The 21,047-nt window shown below is 34.8% G+C and overlaps 1 protein-coding gene across 4 annotated transcripts in view; it reads left to right on the forward strand.

The window, feature by feature from the left end:
* Positions 1-21,047, forward strand: part of PHKB (phosphorylase kinase regulatory subunit beta) — a 164,507-nt gene that overhangs the window by 49,039 nt on the left and 94,421 nt on the right. For all 4 annotated transcript variants that reach the window (XM_032486250.1, XM_032486251.1, XM_032486252.1 and 1 more), the window contains 2 exons: positions 12,206-12,321; positions 19,048-19,111. In XM_032486250.1, coding sequence (XP_032342141.1) covers positions 12,206-12,321; positions 19,048-19,111 — 180 coding nt within the window. The remainder of the gene's footprint in view (positions 1-12,205; positions 12,322-19,047; positions 19,112-21,047) is intronic.

Consider the following 21,047-nt stretch of genomic DNA (forward strand, 5'->3'; position numbering starts at 1 on the left):
GGCTGCTTATGTATTCTGGAGATGAAGCCTTTGTCAGTTTCATTTGCAAAAATTTTCTCCCATTCTGTAGGTTGTCATTTTGTTTTAATTATGATTTCCTTTGCTGTGCAGAAGCTTGTAAGTTTCATTAGAGCCCATTTGTTTATTCTTGCTTTTATTTCTGTTGCTTGGCTAGACTGCCCTTGAGATGTATGTCAGATAATGTTTTGTCTGTATTTTCTTCTAGGAGGTTTATTGTATCTTGTCTTATGTTTAAGTCTTTGATCCATTTTGAGTTTATTTTTGTGTATGGTGTAAGGGAGTGTTCTAGCTTCATTGATTTACATGTTGCTGTCCAGTTTTCCCAACACCATTTGCTGAATAGACTGTCTTTATTCCATTGTATATTCTTGCCTCTTTTGTCGAAGATGAGTTGACAAAAACTTTGAGGGTTCATTTCTGGGCTCTCTATTCTGTTCCATTGGTCCATATGTCTGATTTTGTACCAATACCATGCTATTTTGATGACTGTAGCTCTATAGTATTGTCTGAAGTCTGGGAGAGTTATTCCTCCAACCTCTTTCTTTTTCTTCAGTAATGCTTTGGCAATTCTAGGTCTTTTGTGGTTCCATATAAATTTTATTATGATTTGTTCTAGTTCTGTGAAATATGTCCTGGGTAATTTGATAGGGATTGCAATAAATCTGTAGATTGCCTTGGGCAATGTGACTATTTTAACAATATTGATTCTTCCAATCCAGGAGCATGGGATATCTTTCCATTTTTTCAAGTCTTCTTTAATTTCCTTAATCAGTGTTTTATAGTTTTCTGTGTATAAGTCTTTCACTTCCTTGGTTAGAGTTACTCCTCGGTATTTTATTACTTTGGGTGCTATTTTAAAGGGGATTGTTTCTTTACTTTCTTTTTCTGTTGATTCATCATTAGTGTAAAGAAATGCAATGATTTTTGAACATTAATCTTGTAACCTGCTGCCTTGCTGAATTCTTCGATTATTTCTAGTAGTTTTTGTGTGGACCTTTTAGGGTTTTCTATATATAGTATCATGTCATCTGCATATAGTGACACTTTTACCTCTTCTTTTCCAATTTGGGTCCCTTTTATTTCTCCCTTTTGCCTGATTGCTGTGGCTAGGACTTCCAAGACTATGTTGAATAGGAGTGGTGATAGTGGCAGCCTTGTCTTGTCACAGATTTTAGTGGGAAGCTTTTGAGTTTTTCACCATTGAGTACTGTACTGGCTGTAGGTTTGTCATATATAGCTTTTATTATGTTGAGATATGTTCCCTCTATACCCACTTTGGTGAGAGTTTTTATCATAAATGGGTGTTGAATTCTCTTTCATTCTTTATTTTAGTAATTGGAATCATAGCTCCTTCTTTTCTTGGTCAATTTATCAGTTTTATTGATGTTTGCAAAGAATCAACTTTTGATTTCATTGATTTTCTCTACTATTTTTTGTTCTCTGTTTTATTTCCTCTGTAGTCTTTATTATCTCCTTCTGCTTTGTATGGGTTTATTTTGCTCTTATTTTTCAAGTTTCTTAAGGTAGAGGTTTAGATTATTAATTTGAGAAAATGGTGCTTTTCAAACTTAGGCATTTGTAGTTATAAATTTCTCTCTACAGCCTGCTCAACTGCATCCTATTATTTTTGTTACATTATGGTTTTATATTCATTCATCTTAATGTATTTGCTAATTTTCCTTGTGATGTCTTCTTTGACCCACTGGTTATTTAGCAGTGTATTGTTTCATTTTCATATATTGGCTAATTTCCCTAATTTTCCTCTGTAATTGATTTATAATTTTATTGCATGGTGACTGAAGAAGAACTTGCAGTGATTTTAGTGTACCTGTTGAATATAGTTACTGCCTTTTTCAACTCAGATATTTATTTCAGTTCCTTATTATAATTTGTATCTCTTTATTGACTCTCTGTGTTTGGTGAATTGTTATTCTCATCTTTAGTTCTTTATACATGCTTTCCTGGAGCTCTTTGGGCATATTTAACATAGGTGATCTAAGGTACAAGTCCAATGTCTAGGTTTTATCAAGGACAGTTTCTATCAATTTTTTTTATTCAGATGTATGAGCCATAATTTTTATTTCTTTACATGTCTCATTTTTGTTGTTGTTGTTAAAATGCACACTTAAAATAATCTGTCAACTCTAGAAGTCATATCCCCCTTCTCTAAGGTGTGGTGTTGTCAATGTTGTGCTTGTGTTATTTGTTTAGTGTCTTCCCTGAAAATTTCTGTAAATTTTGTGTTGTCGTATGTGGTCATTGATGTGTTACTCAATTCAGTTAATGATTGGACAATAATATACTTAAATGTTTTGAATGAATAAGTCTCCTAGCCTTTCCCAAGGTTATCTCTGTATATTTTGGGCTGTCACATGAAAGTTCTCACAGGTAGTATGTAACTCTCCTTTCCCCTTCACTTCCTGCTTTTGCAGAGCCTCAAGTTCAGCCACGGGTTTAAGATTATGTGTGTCAGTTGTGGATACAACTCTACAATTGTACCTAGCCTTCTGGCTTCCCAGGAATATGTTGGAGATTTTCAAAGCACCCTATGTACATCTCATTCCTCATCTTTTAAAAAGAAATTTTTTAGACAGCTGCAGTATTAAATAGTTGCCATTGATTGTTTTCAGTAAATGACTCGGGAAAAGGCTGTGTGCATTGTACACATTGTAAGAAACTGTCAGACAGTTCAAAAAGTATTTTTCAGACAACTCGCTAAGATGGTGATTTGGGGGAAGTTCCAAACCTGTTTTGTCCTTTCCAATGGCTTTTAGTCTAATTTTCATGACTACTATGAAGCTGCAACAGAGCAGGGGAGAAGGGGATAAGAAATAAGGCAATTTAATACATTCCAAAGCTTTCTCTACTTAACTGAGACTTCAGTCATTTTTCTTGATTAAATGCTCCTTGCATTGTTGCAATCTCTTGTTTAATTTCCAGATCTCTTAAAGTTGATTTTCATAACTTTTATCTGTATTTGCGTTGCTTTTAGGGATGACTGGGTTTTTTGAGGTCTTTGCCATTCTGATTTGAATTTCCATTTCTAGTTATTCTTAGTTTTACTTTCTGTTTATACCCCTGACCCCCACCCAACAGCCTTTTATCCTGCAATTTAGTCTTTCTATAAGGTTGGCTAACCTAGGAGTCTTAATGTGTTTTTTAACTGCATTTAAAAAAATACTTTGTCATCCTGAAAGTTATATAATGATGTAATCAATTATACTTCAATTAAAAAAAAAAGTTGACCATTATGCAACCATTTTGTCACATTTAAACGTCTGGGTAACAGCATGTTTAATGGCTTTCTGAGATTCTGTACCAGAAATATGCAACTGATTGCCTACTATCCATTCATCCTCAAGTGTTTAGCAAACACTTGTTCCAAGCCAAGCCTTTGCTTGGACATCATGTTTCTTTTATAATAGTAATACTATTATAAATGATGTTTTGCTGAATATTTATGCCCATTTTTGAACAGTATATTCTTAGAATTCAGGTATTTACCTTGAGATTGCTTGTCACTTCATTGATTCCACAATCAGTGAATTTTTACTTATGTCCAAAGTAGTATCTTTGACTTTTCAAAAAACTAACAGAAAACTCTCAAGTAATTATGTGGAAACACTTTTGTAATTTTTGTTGGATATATGGCTGTTACTGAATAAATTTAAGGTTGTCACCTTTAATAAAGCTTGTCACATGAATAACTGGAATTTATCTTTCATCCTAGCCCTTCTATAATTATAGTTCATTACGAAATGTTAGACTAATTCATCCTGTATCTGTTGGCATTGCTACAGGGGCTTCACTGAAAACGTGCTCGTACAATGCAGTGCTGGAGAGAGTTAGCTTCTTGGTCTGTTAGTTTCTTTTTTTCATCGTCTCAAAATGGCTGCTCTAACTACTGACATCAAAGCAAAAAGAAGGGAGAAGGCTGATAAAAGTGGTGTATTAGCTACTTGTCATCATAAGTAGCCCATTTTAATCAGAAACATCAAAAGCCTTCCTGAAGCTCCCCACACTTCTACTATGCCTTATTGGTCAGAGCTGTTGTAAGGCCACCTCCTGCTGAGCAGGCAGGTGGGGAAAGCGTGTGTTTCTTTTTCCAGCCTCTATACTTGTGCTGTCCAGTCGAAATATAATGTGAGCCACATATGCAATTAAAATTTTTCAGTAGCCATATTAAAAACAGTAGGTGAAATTAGTTTCAATAATATATTTTATTTAATGTAGTATATTTATGGTATTCTAATTTTAACATGGAATAAGTAGAAGAGATTATTTAGGAGATGTTTTATGTTCTTTATTTTGTGCTAAGTCTGCAAAATTGGTATGTACTTTACGCTGAAAGTTCATTGCAGTTTGGACTAGCTACGTGGCAGTCAGCCACATGAGGCTAATGGCTACCTTATTTATTGCACATGGTTGTTTGCTTTCGTTGCCTGTCATGTACAGTGTATTGAATTAGGAAATTACTTTCTTTGAGATACTCCATTAATCCTTTCCCCTCACCCCACCACTCAGCTTTTCTTGATAAAAGAAATCTTATTTTACCTCATTTTTTGTATTGGTGGTGATGTTTCATAAGAGATTTAATTTATGCCTCCTAAGCTAACCATTTACACACCAATGTGTATATGTATAGATAGATATTTTAAAATAGACAGAATTTTGACCTGTTGTGAGATTATCCTCTAAAAGACCAGTTGAGTCGTCAAATTCATTTCTAATCGTTGCTGTCATTCTGTTTCCTCCATGACACGCCTATCACATACTCTTTCTCTTGAAATTTTTATATTCCCCATACCTCAGATGGCAGTTCATTGTTCCCTTGTTGGTGATACTTGTACACATAAGTCAGACCATATTACATATGTTATTTAAGAGGCGTCTTGGTTGTGATTTGTTACTGAAGGAATTAAATGCAAATTATTACTCAGTGGTTAAGTATTTTTTGCAGTATTGCACCTAATTTGGGCTGCTATCATCTGAGTTGGATTTATAGACACTGGAGAGGATTCCGTTTTCTTAGTACTAGAGAAATCGGGCCTTGAAGACCTTATTAATTTAAGTGATTTACAATAGATGCTAGAAATTGACATATCTGGAAAGATATAGTTGTTACAGACGATCTCTTGAGCTCCTTTGTAATACGGTCTCTGAATTTTTAAAAATAACCATTTTGTTCTAGTTTTGTTAACTAAATAAAAATGTTTCCCATACATAAAAATTTGTTCCGAATTCCATATACATCCTTTGAAGTATTCTGAATTGAATTTTGTTTTCTTGTTTTGGTGCTTGTATGGTTTTGATAGGAGCTAAGGGAGATGGGGAAATTGAAACAATGTTCAATAAGACTAAAATGGATTTTTAGTTATTATTACAGTATTCTCTCATTTCAAGATAATGTTATAACTTGGGGAATTAAAAAAACTTAAACTTACAGTTTACTGATATAGACTTCTTTATCCAAATACTGTCACCATCAGCCACACTCCCAAATGTTAACTTGTTACTGAAATAAAGCTGATAAATTTTTAAAATGATAGTTTCATGAGATGTAGTAAGCTGGAATGGTCACTTCACTTATTGCTGAAATAATTGCAAATTATTTAAAATGCATAAAATGGTCACTGCTTCATATGAATTCACTTTAATGAATTCCACATGTTACAGGAAAAGAATACTGTAATTCATAATAATGTGTTTATTTAAACATACATATGTCATATATATCAATGTCTTTTTTCTATTTCATTAGGAAATGATAATATTTTAGTTTAGTGAATGGCTGAATTAGTTTTTTAAAAATTTTTACTCTGGTACACAGTGACAGTTTAGAATTGTATATAAGGAATCTCTTCCTTGGAAAGTATCCATTTGTGGAAATATTTCTATTTGGACAGTAAAATGACTTCTTATGAAGTAGAATTTCTTCACATTGGTCAAACTAAAAATATATTGCTGTTTGGCTACAAAGCAAATTTGGAGTGATCCTTCTTGAATTGTAGTGCAAAATGTAACTTGCAGAATTATTCCAAATTACTGTAAGAAGAAAGCAGGAACTTCTACCAGTAACCGAAATTTTGAGCACTTCACTTTCCTTGTAATCAAATGATATTTAAGGTATATAATCTTCCTATATTTCTTGTTAAGAATTAAACATAAAAGGGCCATTCATGCCATAGTGTGACAGAAAAACCTTTCCAGTTACCCAAGTTATCTTTTTTGTTCTTTAGCCATTTTTCTGTAAAATTAGTGCATTTTGATTCTGTTACTATTAGCCGCAGATTCTCAACTTCCACGGGAATGAAGTCATTAATGATAGGATGAGGTGCTAAATTAGTATTCACAGAATTGATCTGCGAATAGTGTTCTTTCAGGATGTTATCTTCCAATTCTGAAATCACTTTATTGTTATTCAGTGTCCTCACGTTGCCTGACTGGACTATCTTAAGACGTTGATATTTTTCTTTTTACTATGTCATGAAAATTTCACTTGGCTCACTTAAAACTTAGTAGGGGCCTTTTATGGGCATTTTAAATCAAGTTATATTACTTGATATTTAACGGTATTGAATAACGTCTATTACTTTTCAGTTGTTCCAATGTGATTTTTTAAAAAACTCTATCCCTTGTCCTGTAAGATCTATGGTACACTGATTGCAAAAATGGCCTCAATTCTCCACTTTTCTCTTTATGCACACCCTTTGAAATGTGGTTTTACAGTTCTTTCCAACAAGAGGTAAGACACATGGTTTGCTCTGGCCTGCAGAATGTGGCAGAAATGAGGGTGTACCAATTCTGAGCCTAGACCTCAAGAGGCCCCTTATGCATCTGTTCTTTCAGATCCCTAACTTTCCCATGAGAACAAGCCTAGCTCCTTTCTCAAGGATGACAGACCATGTGGAGCAGAGATGGCTTTTATCAACCAATGCCATCCTAAATCGACTATCAACCTGCCAACTAGCCACAACCTGAATGAGTAAGCTTAGCTAAGATCAGCTGAGCCGGTCCATAATCAGCAGAACTGGCCCAGGCTTGTGTAGACTGATAGGGGACCTAAGTTGTTTATAAGACACTGCATTTTAGGATTTTTTTGTTTAAAAGTGTAATAGCTAAATGATAACAATATATATGGATCTAGTAGGCCCCTTGCTGGCCTTAAGTTAATCATGTGTCTTACCTCTTGTTGGAGAGAACTGTAAAATCATTTCAAATGGAATACATAAAGAGAAGGTTGGACCATTGAGGCCATTTTTTGCAATCAATGTATCATAGATCCTAGGGGCCAGGGACTAACCCTTAGGCTCATTTAAGATGAGGTGTTGCACGTGATCCTATACATGAAGTTATAAAGAACTGTCTTCTCTGTGGAAGGAGGACAAAAAAAAAAAAAAAAAAAAAAAAAAAAAAAAAACCTCAGCACACTGGCCCAGAGAATAGGAAGTTACTATTGTCTGGGACCCTCAATTGAAACCCTAAGCCTGTACCATATGCTGATGTGGGGTCTGAAATAAAGACAAAATTGATTTTTAGGTACATATCCACAAATGAAAATGTTTGCTGAAAATGAGTTAAATAATTGCAAACAAAAGAATTTTAGATAATAGAACAGCTATTTGAAAGAAGCTCTAAAATAAAAATGTTCAATTCTTAAATATTAATATTGTAGAGACAAAATAAAGAATGAAAAAGAATGTATGAAAAAAGAACCGAATATGTTTATTAGAAGTAATAAATATGAACAACTAAAAGGTTAGTGGACATATTAACAGGTAGATTGGGCATTGGTGAAGAAGGAATTTATGTACTGGAAGATAGTTCTAGTGAAATTATCCAGAATGTAGGGCAGAGAGGTAAAAAGATAGAAAACATAAATGAGAGTTTAAGAGTAACTGAAGATAGAATGAGAAGGTCCAAAATATATTTCATAGGAAGAAAGGAATAGAGGGAATTGGGGAAAGACAGTATTTGAAGAAATGATGACTGATTATATGAGGAAAACATGAGTCTTGTGCAGAATAGATAAAAATAAATTCTCTGCTCCTACCCTCCACCACCCACCGGAAAATTATACAAGTGATGGGAGAAACCTGGGTCCCTAAATGGCATTGTGGAACTAAGCTGCCCCACCAACCTGTGTTTATACGATTTAAAGATTTTTTTTTGATGGCTGTAAACAACACAGTGACACCTAGATAAAATGCACAGTTCTTTGTTGTTTACAGCTGTAAATGAGAGTAAGCTCCCATGTAGGGCTACGCAGGGATTTGTACCCAAGGACAGGGTAACAACTAGCCGCAGCTATAGGGGACAGCTTATGTATGGTAAGCAGGGTGGGGTTAACTAGGTTTTACAGGCTCCCTGTGCATTGGCTACTTTGAATACTTACGTGGACTTCAGTGCATAGGGGCCTACCTCAGTTTGCAGGGTATCTGGTACTGCAGTGATTAGGGTGGGTACCTCATGGCACAGAATGTGAGAACCCAGTAAGGGTAATGGCTAGGGTGTGAACTTCATCAAGACTTAATCCTCTTCCTTATTTAGAAAGAGGAACTGACCGAGTCTCTAACCAAATCTTTAAAAATGAGTTGGCCGAATTAAATAAATAAAACTCTATCATACATGGACCAACCATACTGTTTGAGAAATCAATTATATCTTAAATGCCACTGTATTTGGGGGTTTTCTTTTTATAGCAGCTTGTTTTTAAGGTTTTTAAATATTTTTTATATTTTAAGATATATTTATGGTAAAGTTACAAAGAGTGACATTACTTAATGATTAAAGGAACATTTCAGCTCCTTTAGGAAGGAAGCTACAGTAGTACTGTATAAACCTAACAGTATGTCCTCAAAATATATAAAGCAAAAGTTTAATGGGATAGGAGATTTTTAATGCATTTCTCTTTGAAAGTGATAAACCAAGGAGACAAAAAATAAAAGGTATGATATAGATTATTTGAGTAGCATAATTAATTGCAGTAAATCTCTACAAAGACTAAGTCAATATCAAAGAATCAGTGGCTATGTTCTCTGACCACACTGAATTTAGAAGTCAGTAGGTAAAAATTCCCACTGAATATCCTGTTTTTAGCAGGTGAAAGTGTACACTTCTATTTTATGATTTTGAAGATGAGTATAGAAATTGAGAAATACCATAAAATGACAATGAAAGTACTACACGCCAGTACTCATGGAATATAGCCAAAGTGGTGATGGTAGGCAATTTTTAGCCTTGAATGCACATATTAGAAAAGAGTTTTGATAGAAAATTAGCAAGGTAAGTATCCTATTTTTAAAGTCAGAAAAAGAATAGAATAGTAAACACGAAGCAAGTAGGTGGAAGAAAGTAATAAAGATAAAAATAGAAATAATGGTATAAAATATAAAGTTAGAATAAATACTATTGGCAAAACCAACTGTATTTTTTTAAGGGTAATAGTTTAACCTCTTACAAAATTTGCTGAGCAGAAAAGAACACTTAAACAAATAATATTAGGAATGAAAAGGCAAATATAACTACAAATGAGTAGGCATTTAAAGAGAGAGAATATACCATAAGAAATTATATGGCAATATGTTGTAAACTGAGCTGTGTTCCACTCCCCTGTTCCCTGACCTCCCAATTTATCTGTTGAAATCCTAACCCCCAGTACCTCAAAATGTGATTTTATATGGAAATAGGGTCTTCAAAGGGGAAAGTTTAAATGAGTCCCTTAATGCAGTCTGACTGATTTCCTTATAAGAGGAGGAAATTTAGATATACAAGCAGATACTTGGGGCAGGCATGAACAGAGGGACAACCGTGTGAGGACAAAGCAGCAAGAGGGTGGCCCACCTGCCAGCCAAGGAGAGAGGCCTTAGAAGAAGCCAGACACCTTGATCTGGCCTTCAGAGCTCTGGGAAAATTTCTGTTGTTTAAACCACCCAGTCTCTGGTATTTTGTTATGGCAGCCCTCACAAACTAATATAGTTAACTGAAACTGACTTAAAATAGGAAAACAAAATAGACCTATTCCAGTGTTTCTTAATGTTTTTGTTGTTTTTGCCCCCAAGAGGAGGAAAAACTAAGTTTTCTCTAAAGTGAGAAATTAAATACTAAGGAATATGATTTTGTCAGGTGGAGTTGAGCTTTCGAGGGTCACACCCAATTGTAACATCTGAGGGTTTGTTTTACTTCCAATTTTTTTCACCCACTTAGAAATGCATGATGTTGGATGAAATTAAATCATTAATGAGAAATTTTCCCCCTCCCCCATCTTCTCCAGAAAAAGAAGGAAGGTAGTCTAGGAAGAGTTAAAAGGCTTTTTACTTGTTAGGATGGAGTAGAATGATAATTTCCAAACTCCTTAGTTGCAGAACTGGATATAAATGGTAGTTTAGTTTTCCTTACAGGGGTCATTAGCCAAAAATGCCTTTCCAGCCACCTGTTACATCATTCACACAGTCTGTGCAGACTGCCTTCCTTGTGCCTCGCCCTGGTCCTGAAGTCCTTGTAATAGGGGAAGAGGCAAGTGTATGGACTGTATATTTCAGAGGTTTGTCATAAGAGGAAGAAGGATATAGATGGTTTCAAAGCTTTTAACTTGGAGACCTGACAAGTATAAAGTATTTCCTGTAAGTGTTACAGAGTCTATGAAACTCCAAAGACCATGGAAAAGCTGAAGACACCAGGTTTTATGAAAGTAGACCAGGGTTTTTAATATAGGCAGGTTTTCCTTAGGGAAATAGGCAAGGTAGCAAGAAGTTAGGCAAATTTAGGAGACCCTCACCAATATTTAAAGTTAAAAAAAAAAAAGTTTACTGTAGGTATGTCCTTCTGCACTCTTGGGTAGAGAAATTGTGGGATGTTTTGTGAAAACCTAGAGTGAATGCTCTGTTCTATTTCTGTGAGGCCCCAACACCCTCCTTGGCTTTTCCTTCACTGAAATGTGCAAGCTATTCTTGGCTCTGAGGGGCGGATATCTCTCTGCTGGGACTGAGATTGGAGAGGTCAGGGATTCAGCTGCAGCAGCCATTCATCGTTTGTGAGAGAAACTGGGTAGGCTGCTTCCTGGTCAACTCTTGATCAATGAGTTTGTTGACTCTGGGCTTAGAGACTTTCCATTGACCCTAGAGAACAAGGAAGAATCATTTTAAAAAGCTGTGGTTACTTCTCTGATTTCTCAACTAGGTCTTTCCTACTGTTTTCTCTCTTTGTGTAATTTCTCAAAGTTTCTAGTCTATTATTTTTTTTTGTGTTATTATTGTGTCATTCTTACAGGTATATACATTATATTAATTATGTGTGGTAGGGTGGAGGTGGGAAATATCTATTTGCCACTTCAGAGGGCTGTTGAGATGAATATTAGGCAAGATAGATGCATAATATTTGGTTTGTGATATTGAACCAAACAAGATGACTAAATTAAAAACCCTGTAATCAGGACCAGTAGCCCACATAAGGTATTGTCTTTATTATAATGAACAAACTTTTATTAAATAAGAACTGATCATAACCTTTGCTTTCTATAGTAACTATTGAAAGTGTAAATTTCATCAAATGTCTGAAATATTTGCATGGAAGCTGTGGCTCCTGACCCACTGGTTGGAGCCCATCTCTAACTGTAAGCTTCGAGTTTATAAAAAGTGGGTACCTGTACTACAGAAAAGGCAAGAGGAAGATTAGAGTCCAGGAGTAATAGACTCAGGATGCTAGGTAGAGCTAATGCGAGACAGTCTCATTTCAGAACTGAGAAATACCTTTTTATCTCCAAAGTTTTAGACTTACTTAACATTTGACATTTTAGATTCCAGATATTATCATCTACTATAAAATAGTGCTGTATATTTTTCTTAATTCTTAAGGTTCAAAGCCCTCATGAACAGTAATAGGTACATCATTGGAGAAATATAGTTGGAGCATTGGCAGGATTTAAATTTTACTTCTGTACTGTGTCATGTTAGGTTTTCACTTTAGGATTTATATGAGAAAAACCAGGCGTACCAGAGTATTCACAGTAATGTTAATAATCATAAGAATTTCAGCATATTAAAAAAGCCTTGGTTGGCAAGTGTATATTTGGATTTCAAATCCAAATTTTCAAATATGTAATTATTTCAGATACCTAATTGTTCTTATTAATGTTTAAGGGTCCTGTTATGGCACATGTACTTATGTTTCACTTCTTTTCTTTTAGGTCTCTTTTATTCAAAACCTTGTATTTTGTGTAGAAAGAGTTTACCGTGTTCCTGACTTTGGTGTCTGGGAAAGAGGAAGCAAATATAATAATGGCAGCACAGAGCTACATTCAAGGTAATTTTCTGATTTCAGTGTTTAGAGGTTTTGGGTTTTTTTTTTTATTTAAATGTATGGGTTTGAATATGAATAAAAATCGAAATATTATAACTCCAGTTTCTATGTAATTTTCATCTCTTTTTTCTATATATGATGCAGGTAAAATTTGCTTAAAAGTAAAGAGTCTGCTCTCAGTGCCCATAAACAGATGCAGAAAAAGAGCAGAGTGTCTTTCCCGACTTCCTAAGGTGTCAGTACATGCATATCAGTATCCAGTCCAAGGTTTGGCCTTTCTACTCAACCAAGTCATTATCTTTTTCCTCTTTGAAACATGACACTGTTTGAAAGCTCAAGTACATTAAAATTGCCAAACACCAATTGTATATGCATTGCATGTAAAATTCCCTTTCGTGTGATTGAGTTGATTTTTATCCTAATGAGAAATACTTAACACTCTTTATATTTTGTTTAACTAGATAGTGTAGCTCAATTAGTGTTATCCATTTCACACTAAAAGATTTAAGAATTTAAAGGTTATCAACTATAGGTCAGTTTAGATCATTGAGACTTAAATGAAGTAGAGAAACAGTTTAGGAAGCACTGGTCAGGAGGAATCTGCTGTGTACCTTTTGGATAGAAGGACTAATCACACACAAAAATTAAGTTGATAGAAGATATTTAGTAAACTGAAAATTGGCTCCAGATCGCTGGCTGTATAATTTCTCTGTGCCTCAGTCTCCTCATCTATAAAATGAAAATAATAATGGTTTCTACTTTATAAAGCTGCTGTAATGATTGAATTAGTTATGTATAAAGCATTTTAACAGCTGACGTAAGTAAGCACTGAAATGTAAGTGTGCTCACACATTTAGGAATATTTTAATAACAAAGATTGAAACAAAAAGAATTTTTCCTTTAGCTCTGGTCTACTAATTCACAGTTTGCTATAAATTTTATCATTCTTATGAAGCATTTTTATAATACAAAGTGGAATAGCAGCAATCAGCAAAGAAAGTAAAGGAGAGAAATAATTTGTGGTAAAGTTCAGTTCGAACATTAAACAAATTCTGGCAAATACTAAAAATAGGAAGATAATATTTCAACGTTCATCTAAATTAAGTTCTCAGTAGTTCAGATTATCAGTCAAATTCAAGACAAAATTTACCTGATTAGAAACAGTGATTTTTAAAAATTTACCTCAGTATTTATGATTTATCAGGCCCCTTCTGTGCTTTTAAATAACTATTTAATATATGCCAGTGTGGTCCCACTGACTCTATTTTCAGTATAAAATATTTCGAGTAGGGTTTTTTCTGTTTATAAAAAACATAGTGATATCAGAAAGAATCTTGTGTAAAAATTACCATTAACACTAGAAAGTGAGGGTTTTGGAAGATCACTAGTAGAAAAACAGAGGCTCCAGATTGTTTTCCAGTACCTGAGGTGCCAGTCTTTAAATTGAATCATTAAGGATTTTACTTCAAGGCTTGGAAGATGATTAAGTGATGCTCTTTGCTACTTTTTGCATGCAAAATTAACCTTAATTGTAGCAGGCCAATTTTATTCAAATGGATGGGAGAAGTTTGCCATTTAGATTTGGATGATGGGTTTTATACATTTAACATTGATCTTCTAATTTTCCGTGGGTTAGCACTTTACAATTCCCAAAAGAACTTTAAACACTTTTTTTCAAGTGTTTCTTAGCTCAGATCTCTACAAGCCTGTTTTAGATATGTCACCAAGTGGTCTATTTTGAAACTGCAAGAGACCCGAGCCCTATGGCACTCATGGATGCAGTCATGGCAGTGGTGGTGGGAGGCCACTATCCTTTTGTGCTCATGCCTGGGTAGTGGAATGTAGGGCTGCTATCGGCCAGGGATAAAGTCACAACTCTTAGTCTGTTGCTGTGAAACATCCCAGAACTGTCTGTGCCTAGTTGGATCTGATCCAAAGATTTTTTAATGCAATATCCTTGTTACATCCTTAAGCTGTTCTCAAAATTTCGGAAATCCTGATAGTGTATAGTAACTCTTGCTGTGAGTACTCATCTTGCCTTTTGCCTTCTAACTTTCTTTTTATCACTCTTCATCTCTGTGCCATTCTTAGCAGGAATTCGAGAGAGCACAGTTTAACGGCTACCTTGATGCTCACTAAGGCCTTGTGCTCAACTGACTTAGTAAATGTCTCCTCTTTCCCTTGCCACACTGGGCACATCCCTTCTAAACTGCACCTTGAAAAAGAAGATTTCCACCCCTGGGTTCGCAAAACACACGCACATAGTATTCTGAGGATACAGACTCCCTCTTTAGCATCAGTGGTCCTCTAATAATTGCATTTGGGCACTGTACAGCTACAGAATACTTCTTATTCAGGCCAGGCAGGAAACATTATTGCCTTTTATACAGGAGGAAACTAAAATTTAGAAGGTTTTGAGGTTTCCTCCCCTCCACTGCTTAGAGGATAAGAATCAATAGGTTGTAGAGCCGGAACTGAATTCCAGGTGGTTGGCCTCCAAACCCACAATTATGTTTTACTGTATCACATTGTAATTTAAAGTCTTAAAAAGTTTTCTTGAAGTTTGAAGGAACAGCAGAGTATATACTCTTGGTGAAATTTGGTAAGTTTCAAGGATATCTTTGCTTAGCAATCAGTAAAGCTTATTCAGCTTAATGCTTTGGTCAGTTCGTTCCTGATCGGCCCTTTTCAGCCCTAGACTTGCTGGTATCTTTTAGTCCAAATTCTTGAATTATTTAGCATTTCTAAGATAACCTTCAGAATTTTTTTCCTAAAGTGTGATCTCACTGCATTTATCTGAACCTCATTCTAGCAGCAACTGGAATCTTCCTTTTCAGGGATTTGGTAAAAGAATTCATTGTTCTAAGTTTGGTATGATTGTCTTGAAATGCTTTCTAAGCAACCATTCCCTGCTCACCTGATTTTTCTGTTGACTGGACTTTCCTCAGACAACATGCTCCGGTCAGTTTCTTCTAGGGTATGTGGAACTATTTCAGATAATTCTCTTCTTTTCTTCTGTTTATTCTCTAAGTCTTTTAATAAATTCCCTTGCATTTAAAAATCTTATTTGATTTAATTACATTTCTTCCATGTATCATGTTGGTACCTATTTGTCATAACACTAATTCTTAATCCCCAGAGTTACGTATCCTCCAAGAGGTCTTCTCAGCTGCCCCAAGTGTAATTCAAGAATTTTAATTTTAATATTTTCCCTTCCTCATTTAATGTAAGGATATTCTTAGCCCTTTGGGCTACCTTTAAACCAAACCTCTGTTTTGAAGAAGAGATGAGTCTTCTGTAAAATGTAAATTGAATCCCAAACCTAATTACAAATTTTTTGGTTATTGGGAAGTGAAAAGGAAAACTGTAATAACTTAGTAGTAATTTAGTAAGGTAGATACAGGCCCAAATGGAGAGATTATTGTTTTTTTATGTCTAGTTTTGTTGTTGTTGTTTATAATCTTATGTTCTTTTCTCTTGACTTCCCCAGTAAAGAAAGGAGCCACTAAACCATCAGATGAGTAACCATCGTAGCACCGCTTTACTTGTTTTCAGATGGTTTTCGTGACCCTTTTATTTCATAGAGTGCTTGTTATTTGAAGTGACTACTTAGTCTTCTTAAGTAATTTTTGGTATTCCAGGCATTGAGCTATAATACAAGCAACTGTTCATCCATTCTGCTTCATTTTATGTATTTTTCTGTACTGAACAATCCATGAACATCCAGTAAAACCATAGTACTGTAAAGTCCCTTTTCTTTCAGGAGGTGTGATTGGGTAGCCCAGGAAGTTAAAGCATAGTGTTAATGAGCAGGCTCTTGTGAATTTAATTCCCATGCTTACTAGTTAATTTTTTTTATTCCATTGTGGGTTTTAAATCTCCTAGTCCAAATCCATCATCTTTTCTAGAAAAGCTTTAATTTTTGCAATAAATCACGTTATTATAAACTATCTCCCAAGTAAACATTACTTTAGTTCTCTTCAGTGAGTGCTGAGGTAATACCTTGCAAGAATCTAATGTCCTCTTCTGAATGTTCTATTGATAGTAGTCACCTAATACTAATATGTTCGTTAGCTAATCATGGAATAATTTTCTGAGAATGTCTTGTGCCAGTAAAACACTTAAAATTCTTACAACATACATATTATATTTGCCAGTAAATGTAAGATCACAATAGGAATGTGTTTGTGTTTCTAAATAGCTTGTCTTTGTCAGAGACTTAAATATAAATAACCAGTGAATGATAAATTAACTATGTGTGAATTTCTGGTAAGTCCAATTATTCAATCACTTGCATTGGGCAAGAAAGTTAAAATGGAAAGAATTCAACCTTTACTGTAGTCCAAGTACAGTGTTTGCTTTGTAATGCTTTGTTTAGAAGATGATTTCCAGATTCATCCCTTAGCTGTCTTTTTGTATCATTTTTAAACATAGAACCTTGGGCTGGCTACCTTATGTATCTCCTCCAGAATAGAATTTCTTATATATTTGCCTTTTGAATAAGTTATTTTCTCTCACTTCTCAAAATACTGCCGAGTCTTACCACACACCTTGTAAATGGAAGTTTTCTAGTTACTTGGTTAAATGCATGTGTTTGCATTGGGTGCTAACAGGGAACTCCTAGGGCATTGGGAACACATTCTTAAGCAAGAAAACCAGTTGACAGTGAATGTTTTTGCATGAACTGTCAGAGTATGTGACTCCCAGGGGTTCTTCTAACCCTTTGTTTCTAGGAATTTAGAATTCTTATACAGGTGCTGTTAGGTGGTGGTCCAAGCTCACACTGCTCTCTGCACAATAGGCCAATAAATCGAGAGACAAGTTGTTAGGAATAGTGACTTTTTTCAAAAAGCGAGCAAACGAGAAGACCGTAGACTATTCCCATTGATTTTTGATGATCAAACTAGCCTTGTGTTTCTAGAATAAATCTCACTTGGTCGGTTATGGTGATAATTTTCACATATTGCTTAATATTTTTTGCCAATTTTTTGAAAGGGATTTAAATATTTATATTTATGAAGGGTATTGCTCTACAGTTTTTGTGTATTGTCTTTGGTTTTGATATCAGGGTAATGCTGGGTTCGTAAAATGGGGTAATGCTAGCTTTACCTGAATTCTGAAGTGTTTTCCTCTCTTATATTCTGGAAGAGATTGTGTAGAATTGGTGTCAATTTTTCAATAAATGTTTGGTAGAAGTCCCCAACTAAATCATCTAGGTATGGGGATTTCTTGTTTGGCCATTTTTAAATTGTGGATTCAATTTCCTTAATAGTTATAGGGCTATTCAAATTATTTTTATTGGGTGAGTAGTGGTAGTTTGTGCTTTTCCAAGAATTGATTCATTCCTTCTAAGTTGTCAGATTTATGTGTGTGGAATTGTTCATTTTCTTGTTATCCTTTTGATGCGTACAGTGACTATAGTGTTAGCTCCTGTTTTATGCCTAGTATCGGTCATTTGTGTCTTGTCTTATTTCCTTGTCAATGTTACTAGAAGTCTGTCAGTTTTCATTAGCTCTTCAAAGAATGAAGTATATTTGATGTGCAACAGTATGTAAGTTTTAAGTGTACAACAGTGATTCACAATTTTTAAAGATTATATTCCATTTATAGTTATTATAAAATATTGGCTATATTCCCTCATATTTATATATTTTAGAATAAGTTTCCCATCTATTTACTATCCTGTAGTAAAACTGATGCTTACTTGAGAACATTTCATGTAAATAAGCCATAGAAAATGTAAATCATGATGACATCAGTGTTAGAACAGTGGTTCTCAGATTTAGAGCACAGCAAGCACCTAGAGGGCTTGTTAACACTAACTGTTGAGCCCACTCCCAGAGAGCAGTGAGAACTGGCAATTCTAACAAGTTTCCAGGTAATGCTGCTTCTCTGAGATCCACGCTCTGATAATCACTGCTTTAGAGAAATGATGACAGGTCATTAATTTAAAATAATATTAATGGAATATGAAGCTGCTTTGAATAAAAACAAAAAATTGAAATAATTAAAATAAAATTAGATCTAAAATATTTATAGGTTGATATTTATAAGATGACGATGTCATATTTTTAAAGAAATTTTGGTCTACCCATTTTCCCCATTATTGTAGAGGCATTTCAGAGGCCAAAGGAGTACACATTTATTATTTTATGTTTATTATTATAAAAACAAGAATATAGCAAAAAATGAGAAACATGGTGATCATTTGCTCTGTGAGGGTCCATTTTATTGGACCCTAAGCAAAGAGTATTTGAATGGGTATATTAAACTAAACTCCATGGTAATTGTATAATGTGCAATATCTTTTCTAAGGCTCCAAGTTGACGTCAGAAAAGCTCTTAATTGATCTGAACTAATGATGCCCAACCTGATATTACTGTGCACATATCATAATACACCTTCCTCTAAAGTTCATCATTTTCCTTTTTTTCACTTGAGTCAGTGAATATAAATGATACTGGAGTTAAAACTTCTCCCATCAATAGTATGACCATTTGTCTAGATCAAGGTGAACTTAGAAATATTTTTCCCTGAAGATCACTAACTATAAAAAAGAAAAATTAAAATAGTGAAATGTCAGACTGAAGTCTCTTAGACATTATTCTTCTTAGGGAAGTTGTTATAAGTGTTAATGAAGAAACTTACTTTTGAATATTCATCAGTTAGCGGTTCTTATTTTATAGCCAAATACATCTGAGTTATAAAGTGTTTCCTTTTCTCTTTTAGCTCTGTTGGCTTAGCAAAAGCAGCTTTAGAAGCAATTAATGGATTCAACCTCTTTGGCAACCAGGTAAAAAAAACAGCAACAGCAATGGCAGACTTTGAATATTTTTCCAGTTGCATGTTTAATTAGCTTGGCCATTCATTAACCAAGTCATTCCTTATGATCAGAGAATTTCTGAAATTTATGTAGCAGCCCATGGTTGAATAACCTTTCCTTTGAATATGATTTGCTGCTTAAATTTTAGTTTTCTAACTGAAAAAGATTGCTTAATTAAAAAAAAAACCTCTTAATAAAGAATTTGCATATTCCATGTTGTTTTTTTTTTCTCTAAAGAATTTTCATTTTCCTTGTTCAGTTTTTTTTTCTCTAGTCTTTTGTTCAGTCTTCACATTTTAAAATATTCCTGGCATTATATACTGTATATTTCCATGTCAGTTCCTTTGTTGGTGTCGATTTAATGTATATCAGTGTATATCACATGTGGAGGGGAATTTGCATAATGTGTGCAACCAAAGAATTAGAAATTGTGATCCTAACTTAGCCCTCAACTGGCTGTAATCATAGGTCTAAAATCTCATTTTCTTTGAGATAAAAGGGAAAACCTTGAGGGTTACCTTAAATTTTCATAAGATCTTTAACCAGTTTCTGTACCTAATCAAGTGACATGGATTGAGTTGTCATTGGAAGGGAATAATATGTAGGAATACAGGTTACTTCTCTGGATTGAGAAAGTAGGCTAATTTTCTTTACAATTTTTGTAAAGATTCCTAAAATGGAAAGGCAAAGGAAGTTTGCAACTAATATTAAAATTAACCTTAAGCTATTAAAATGCGAAGTCAGTGATGATACAGTTTAGGAACTTATGCAGACATGTAAAATATGACATGGATCTTGTTATGGCAATTCTAATACTATGTATTCAAGTCTTAAATTTAAGGTCAGAGTCTGGTAACACAACTGCCTCTCTTCCCCCACCCCCTTTACTTATGTAAACTCTCTTCTCACTCCAACTTCCCCTGAAGGAAGGACTCTGGTTAAATCTAGGATGTGAGGGATGAAGAATGACCACAGACATGGAAAGGCTTGGGAAGAGGGGAGCAGCACCTCATTCTGAGTGCCCTAGAGGTGGCTCTAAATCACCCACTTCCCACACTCTTCTTTTTCTCTCAACCTCTGGCTGGTGAAATGGAGGGATCAGAACTTGTGGGGTTTGGAGGGGTGTGAGCCTACTGAAAATCATGAGAATTAATATTATGAATCTCCTGGGAGATTCTTGGTCCCTCTGGCACTGGTCCCTTAGGTTGCATCAGCATTTCTCTTTGGAAGAGTCAACATACTTGTGGAAATCCTGCATGTAACCTTCAATACCTTTCACTTCCTTTTTCCCCCTGCTTCACTGTCAGTACATTCATTTAAGTATGTGTGTGTCTATGAGTATATGTGTATTTGTGTATAAAAATTTAAAGACTATTTGTATATACATTAAATAGGTAAGGAAGAAAGGGGTGAGGGAGTGAGTAGGAGGATAATGTGGCATAAAGCAATGACACTGTATTCAGAGGCAGGAGGCAGGAGTCACTGTGTGCTCTGTACTTCCACCAGTGAGCTTGCTGACTGGCTGGTTATGTACCTAAGGCTCAGCTTCCTCATTTAAAAAAAAAAGAGAGAAAGAGAGAGAGAGATAATGACACTAGGTTCTAACTCAGAAGGTAGTCATGCAAATAAAAAACTTAGCATAGTGCTTGCCAAAGTTTAAACCCTCAGTAAATGATATATCATGTTATTACTAATAAAGTGCTGTTCTTTATTGGTTGAACTGAAAAACCTCTAGAGAGTATCTCAAGGAGACTGAGAGGAGTCGTGAACTAAGCCAGTAGTTAACAGCAGCAATGTGGAAGGATGTAGGTCTTACTCTTCTGCCTTCCATGGCATACCAAATAGTGAGCTGAATGGAGTTGCACGTCTAGGTCAGCTATTATAAAGTAGTGGTCAACTCTTCTGC

The sequence above is a fragment of the Camelus ferus genome, chromosome 9, assembly GCF_009834535.1.
Source record: "Camelus ferus isolate YT-003-E chromosome 9, BCGSAC_Cfer_1.0, whole genome shotgun sequence".
Taxonomy (NCBI): domain Eukaryota; kingdom Metazoa; phylum Chordata; class Mammalia; order Artiodactyla; family Camelidae; genus Camelus; species Camelus ferus.